A 7,642-nucleotide genomic window follows, 5' to 3' on the forward strand; every position below is an offset into this window, starting at 1 on the left:
GCAGGTGTTTCTGTTGACTTACAGACTTTTTTTCTTTGTTTCTTTCTTCTTTCTTTTATTTACTTTGGTACTATCTGATACAGCATAGAATGATGCAATGTATATGAACCAATGTAGTTTAACAGAGGAGAACAATGACAATTTATTATCCATAAGCTTGTATGTAAACCTCTTCACTGCAGAGCTCATACAGTTACACTGTATGAAACACCATTCTCGTGATTTTGATTTTTTATCCATGAATATCTGCCAGAACGGCAGTTCTATGGTTTTATGCAACTGCACATGGTATTAGGTTATTGGAAATTTCTGTAGAGAATGTATGTAATGTGGTAGATGGAAAGAGGGAATTTCACAAAACACACAGACAAAAAATGTAAGTTCATACTGCCAGTTATGAAGCAAACAGGACATTTTATTGCTGTGGTTCAATCTCATCAACATCAACTTCCACGGATTTAGTGCTCTCCACAACTTTCCCATCCACAACTGTTTGCACCACAGTGATCACTTTGGTTACGACTGTAAAAAAAAAAAAAAGTTCACGTTATTCAGAGTTTTACTACCGTTGTTACATCCTTACCAGTTTAGTCCACTAAAAGCAATGCTCTGCACTGAATACAACATCCCTATGTTTTCCTGTAATATTGTAATATTGTCCTGTAATATTATGCCAATGCCATTATATTATGCCACTGATTGAATTGCTTTTAATTGCAATTAATAAATTGCTTTTGACAATTAACTCTACTCTCTTGAAACAACAAAAACCTGTTCATAGAGTATGCCATGTGTATAGAAATAGTTTTTCCCTTAGCTCGTAGACAATCAGCGATCAGTCTTTTCCACAGCAGCTGGTTGACTAGTAACCTGACACACTGATTTATACTGTTGGAAGGGTCCTCCAATGCATCATAGAAGCTTTGCAGTGTTTACACGTTGTGGTTATTATTGCATCCAGATAATTTATTTTTAAACCATTGCTTACCTTGAGATGAGCTGGTGTGAAAGTGAATGAAAGAAGAAAAAAACATTACTTCATTATTAACTTGAAAATGACTGTTTATCGCTGTTAAGTACTGTAACTGTAAATACTTTTTCAGCTTTGCTGAATAAATTACAAAGCACAACATATGCATACCTATAGTTTATAGATGTTCTGCATGTTATTGTGTTATTAGAAAATTAATAAAGGCTAACTCAGAGTTGCTAATGCAAAATCAACTTTCGTCTATTTCACCGTCCACTCTCCCTTACCTCTCCTCACCGTCCAGCAGCCTCCTGTACTCTGCAATCTCCATCTCCAACCGGGTCTTGAGGTCAAGGAGCTGGTCATAGGCCAGTCTGTTGTTAGCAATATTTGCGTGGATCTGTGTGAGCTGTTCCTCCAGGCTGGTCACAGTTTGCTGCAGGCCAGCCAGTCGCGCTGCATAGCTGGCCTGGGTGTCTGCCAAGGTCCCCTCCAAGGATGCTTTCTGTGAGTAGGAGGTCAGACAGATGACAAATGAGTCAGATGAAGTCACTGCGCTGTTTATCCAGGTGTTTATCCAGGATCTCTTTTCATTATTGGCACATCAGTGAGTCAGCTCTATAAAACTGCTCTCAGATGTTCTTCACGTCAAGCCAAGAAGCAGCAGGGGAACATTTCTCATGGAACAGAAATGACTTGCTGACTGGAACTTTGCTACTTCATATCATAATATTATAACTTGTTGAACATCTCCACCTTAGATGTCTGGCTTCAGTGAACCATTTAGGGCAAGGCGCATCAAAATAAATCACTATCATACTATATGGTGTCGCATAGTTCATGCACCTCCTGTAGTTTCTTGACTGTGATGTCAGAACCTCATGTGACTGGGGAGAAGTTTAGCAGTATTCTGTTGTCACAACAGTGAGTGCTAATAGCTGTAACCTCCTGAAATGTTTGTTCTTCTGATCAGACTGGTTATGACTAAGCACCTACTGTCGGGGGCTGCAGTACAATGCGGGAAGTTGGGAAATCTCACACACCACTACCTGTATATTTAAATTGCCCGTGGCAGTTCTTCTGGGTATAGTGACAAGGTATTGCAGATCCAGTGTGGTGAAGTTCGCCATGTGCTTGTATACTTACCATACTGTGGTGGGACTGCAGCTCAATTTGAAGCCTCTGGAGGGTGCTCTTTAGTTCTTTCAGCTCTGTGCAGCTGATCAGCAGGCTTTCGTTCTGCTGAACAACTTCCTGCTCTACTGTCGCCACCTGCATCAAAAAGCACAAGAAATAAAAGTACAATTTTACATTTCATATAGCCTGCTCATTCCTTTCTTTAGAAACCCTTCTATACTTGTGTTCAGTTACTCTGGCAGGGCACCCTAAAACATTGGTAGCTTTTGTAAAGGGTGTGCCACATTTACAGGTGTGTCACTTTTATGAGTATAACCTCACTAATTGTTAGAAAGTGTTTTTATTCTTTAAAATGTTTGAAATGAATCACAGTATAGATCACTCGCTGATAGCTTGAGAGCATTGGCTTACCTTGCCCTGATACCAGACATCCAAGTCTCTGCGGTTCTTGGCTGCCACAGCTTCATAGTGCTCCCGAATTTCTGCCATGGCCTGGTTGAGATCCATGGAGGGAGCTGCGTCCACCTCCACGTTCACCTGCCCACCGATCTGTGTCCGCACATGAGCCATCTCCTATAAACCGTTTTAAAAGACAGCATTAGTTCCTGCAAAAATAGTTATTTAGTTCCACAAAATAATATGTGGACTCATGTGCACATTCTGCACACACCATAGACAACACTTTAGAGCAGTAAGAATGAGGAGAGTAGTCGAGCTCTGGATTATGTATCAAGACCAGAGGCAGCGATAGCAATTGTGCACATTTTGAATTAACATTCATCTGGCTTTGTGGAAAATATATCATGTGGCAATAATGAAGTAAACAGTGCTTCTTTGATTGCGTCAAATCATAAAATCCCACTTACACACAAAAAAAACAGAACTAAGAAACAACTTATTTAATCTCTGATCTCACCAAGCCAAGCCGTGTCAGGATATAGTTGTTAGACTAGATGTTTTAAGAGGAACTTGTGTTGTTGGCCAACATGAGACACTCAATGAAGGCTGTTTTATTTATGTTTTTATTACAGTTTGCCATATGTGTCTGTATTTGGACGGCTCTCTGATGTGTTTATATCTTATATCTTTTGTTTGTATGTTTTGTATGCCAGTGAAGTTTTCAGTTTTATGTGAAATGTAAGTGTTCTGTTCTGTTCAAGGGGAGTGCAATGTAATATATTCTCTCCTATGAACAATATGAAACATGTCTTATGAGATCAAACTGACATACTGGGAACAACTGAATTAAGTTGACAATTTTGAAAAGTGCCACATAGCTACCCACATACAAAGCACACTCCCAAAAGCAGCATTTCTTTTAGTATGGAGATAATTAGTGTATTGCAATATTATAGCTTTAAGAAGCCTTCTTGGCATCAAGGGGGTAGTGCATGAAAACTGCACAGGAAAACTTTTAGAGTAATCTTCTGATTTTTTTGTTTCTCTGGGTTATTTTCAGGCTGTGAGGGTTTGTTGGCTTTGTCTTATATGCGGACCCCACATAAAATATGAAGATTACAGAAGATTAGCGGAAGCTGTAGCAAAAGCTAATGGGGAGAAGTAAAGAATAAAGAATAAAGAAGAAAGTTCTGGGTATAAAAAATCTGGAAATGTCTTTTGTGAGTAAACTGAATTATTATTATTCCTGGATGAATACTTCATGCAAATGATATCTGCCAATACACAGACTCGCACCTCATCATGGTTCCTTCTCATGGTGATCTTCTCATCATTCAGTGCCTCATACTGCATCTCTAGGTCTGATCTGTTCAGGTTGAGTTCATCCAGAACTCTCCTCAGGCCTGCAATGTCTGCCTCCACAGCCAGTCTCATGGACTGCTCGTTGTCAAACCTAGAGTGTCACGGAAGGAATGCTGTTGGACAGGGCCTCACGCTCTTGAAAATACATATACACACACATTCACAGAGAAATGCAGAAGAATATGAAAGTTCAACCTATTCTTTCAGACCGTGCGATAAGCTTCCATTATAAATGAAGGTGGAGCAGGATCCCCACAATAAAAAAGACAAAATATACATAGGAGGTACAAAGAAAAGTAAAATGGATGATCATGTGTGGGTGTGTCTTGCGGCTGCTTCTGAGTGACTTACTTCATCTTGAAGTCATCAGCGGCAAGCTTGGCATTGTCAATGTCGAGCACAGTCTTAGCATTGACACTGGATGCCAAATGAATCTAGGGTTCAAGAAAGTGTAAACAGTTTAACCAGAGTGCAAAAAATCTGTTTTACCCCTGCATTCTGAATCATGAAACTCATTGAGGATTCATTGAGGATAAGCGAACAGATTATTGCCTGGAATGCCTACAGCTAGTACTCTACAAATATGTGGCTTGATGTTTACCTTATCACTAATGCTCTTTTATAAAATGGTGTGAGTCCTGTCAACTTATAATATTTTAAACTGATTGGCATTTCATAACTCTAAGATCTGGTACTAGTAAAACATTTATTCATCATTCATTTATGATTCAAAATAAAAACACAGGTGGAAATGATAGAGTAAACACAAAACTATGTGAATACAGCATAAGCATGACTCACTGATGCAAAATTTGATTGATGAAATGATAACACCCATCACCATGACAGTGTGCCCATCATTTCCTGTACATGACATTTTCTGCTATTACAGGACTATTGAACATATGAACTTACAAATTTCCAAACAAACAACTAAGTGTGACATCAGTCTACAATAAAAGCAAACTACAGGCATATTAACCTTCACTGGGTTGCCCTTGCAAAAAGCAAATGGTGTACACTGCTGAGCCATGCATGCACTATAATTTATACAGTATGACTACTAGTATTGCACTTGCATGACTCTCAACACATATATCCTTAAGTATTCTTCATCCTATAGGTCACATTTTTCAAGTTTAGCAGGTGTTATAAGAGAGATATTTTCGCACCTGTGTTGTGGTGTTTCTGATATTTCACTCTTTGGCAGGTAATAGATTAATTCTTTGACCTACCCACACACTGAATACTAATTACAGAAGCAAATGAACTCCTCAATGGTCTGGTGGTCTCAGTGTCAATGTTATTACATTTATATTTACATTTATTTATTTAGCAGATGCTTTTGTCCAAAGCGACGTACAAAAGTGCATACAGTAAGTATAGCGACAGTATGGGGACACGATGTGTACAGTTCCATGTGTACAGAATGTTATAGAGACCATTTCTTTCCACCATATCTTCACCATTGTGAAATACATTTTTCGGCCAATACACTGTAAAAATACATTAGGTCATTTAGCAATTTACATGTTAAAGGCCCATTCTTCTCCTTGACACTCCTAAATATACTGTTATATTTTGCAGCATCTGAGGTTATTGAAGTAGTGGACAGTAACCTCTCAAAAATCTCAGATGGGTAGCTGAAAAAAACTACTTGTAACTGCAAGGGTGCTGGTTCAATTTCCCCCTGAGGCACTGCTGCTGTACCCTTGGGGCAGGTACTTAACCCTGAATTGTGCAAATGCATGACAATGTAAAAATTGTAACCTATGTAAGTCACTCTGCATTAGCAAGTCTGCTAAATGGCAACAATGTAAAAACAAAGCTCACTTTATATTCAAAATAGGAGAAAGCAACATAAAGATACATTATTTTGCAGATGCTGATGGGAGTTGTTGTGCATTGCTCTTTAAGATGAGTGGACAAGCCCCCGTCTCCCCCCTTACCTTGCGTTTCAAGTCCTCGATGGTGGCATAGAATCCGGCCAGGTCATGGGTGACCACTGTGCGACTCTCGTACCACTCCCTGATCTGCTTCTCCAACCTGGCATTCTCCATCTCCAGGGAGCGCACCTTCTCAAGGTAGCTGGCCAGGCGGTCATTCAGACTCTGCATGGTGGCCTTCTCGTTGGCAGACACGTGTAGGTCGAGGCCATCGGCCAGGTTGAAGCTCCCACCACGGGACAGCAGCCCAGCGTTACTGGAGGAAATGCGGGTGCCACGGCCCCCGGCTCCTCCATACACACTGAGGGTCTTTGTGCCAGAAAGCATACTGGGAGATGTGCTGTATGCCTTGGTGGAGTAGAAAGACATGATGGTCAGCTCAGAGATGCACAGTGGAGAGCAGGACTGTGAGTCTGTGGCAGTGCCTTGTCACATTGAGGTCCCTTCTTAAATACTTGCTGCAAAGTGGGAGGGTTTGGGTCACTGGACATCTCAAACATGTTTAACCATTTGCAGCTTTGTAGTAGGTTCCTTGAGGGGACAAGCCCCTTTTTCCAGTGGAACATGAATTTCTGCATTTCCCATTTCTAAAGGCATAGCATTGTTGGAATACTCGACCCTTGTCATTTCACCTGGAATTCCTTTTGGTTTCACAATTCTTTTGCTCGATATATGCTATTCAATGCAGAGCACATAATTGTCAGTTTAGGCCTGTGGGTGTTTAATGCTGTCAATACTGCTAGGTTTAAAACATGTAAATAATGAGATTGCCCTCTTACTGTGTCAATCAGATAGACAAATGGCTCACCCAATGCTTTTTACACCCCTACACACAAAAGAGAAATTAATTCATATCACAAAGGAACAAAAGGTAGGTTATTGGTGAAGGTGTTAACTTTACAGCCAGGACAGTCCTCAAGCAGCATATATAGATTCATGCTTGTTTTCTTCAGCCATCATATTGACACTGGTCAAAGCATAAAACTTCAATGCTCAAAATTTCTTAACATTTTTGACTTTAGAATGTCACTCTAAAATGCTTGTACTTTGATGACAGTTTTCTAAAATACAACCCCAGCTTTCAGCACTATAGCAGTAATATAAATCTTTTATTTAAGCTTTTGGATCTTAAGTGCAAGGTTCTTTTCACCCATTCGTAATGTACAGGCAAGAAATATTGCAAATATTCAGAATTTTCTGGTGAATACTCTAATGAGCTCTGAGGTAGATTTAGCCAAGCGATGGATTAAAATAACAAGGACATTTGGTTCACAATGTTCATTGTACTTTTGAAATCCTCCTTGATCTGTTCATGATGATTTGAATTTATTTATGTCAATGTTTACTGTTGATAAAATGTATGTGTACAGTGTATGTGGTTCTTTACGTCCTTACAACATGTTTAGTTGGGGGTTTTCAACATCTTGATTTGTGTTCACCTTTAAACATTCAAATATCCAACAGAATTTAGATTACCAAACTTTTAATGCAATAACATAGCAGTTCTAACAGAAAACTGCAATTATCCCTGTGGCGGATGGGATGAGAGCAGTCACCCCACCCGGCCTATGGGGTACCAAACTGCAGCTTTGACCAGGACACCAAAGAGCCAGGATCGTTGGTGTGGCAGTCAGAGCGCATACTCAACCATAGTGACGGCACTCTGTCGCAGTCCCCTTACTTCTGAGAAGCATCTAACTTGCTGGATTGCAGGTGTGAACAAGTTTTTTTCTAGCTGTCACTTTACTGCTAAATAAATGTGCCAATGGATATGCAGTGAGTATTGAGAAAATGGCTGTCAGTCTTGTTCGTCTTTATGGAAGTGCAG

The 7,642-nt window shown here is 39.9% G+C and overlaps 1 protein-coding gene across 1 annotated transcript; it reads right to left on the reverse strand.

Moving 5' to 3' along the window:
- Nucleotides 1–395: 395 nt before the first annotated feature.
- On the reverse strand, nt 396–6,207 carry LOC118785073 (keratin, type I cytoskeletal 13-like). The gene is made up of 8 exons (XM_036539604.1): nt 5,818–6,207; nt 4,220–4,302; nt 3,803–3,959; nt 2,519–2,680; nt 2,117–2,242; nt 1,258–1,475; nt 989–999; nt 396–522 (listed from the first exon to the last, which is right to left on the reverse strand). Exons 1-8 carry the CDS (start codon nt 6,181–6,183, stop codon nt 416–418), a joined length of 1,230 nt encoding a protein of 409 aa, XP_036395497.1. The 5' UTR covers nt 6,184–6,207; the 3' UTR covers nt 396–415.
- Nucleotides 6,208–7,642: the final 1,435 nt, after the last annotated feature.

Source organism: Megalops cyprinoides, chromosome 1 (assembly GCF_013368585.1).
Source record: "Megalops cyprinoides isolate fMegCyp1 chromosome 1, fMegCyp1.pri, whole genome shotgun sequence".
Classification (NCBI taxonomy): domain Eukaryota; kingdom Metazoa; phylum Chordata; class Actinopteri; order Elopiformes; family Megalopidae; genus Megalops; species Megalops cyprinoides.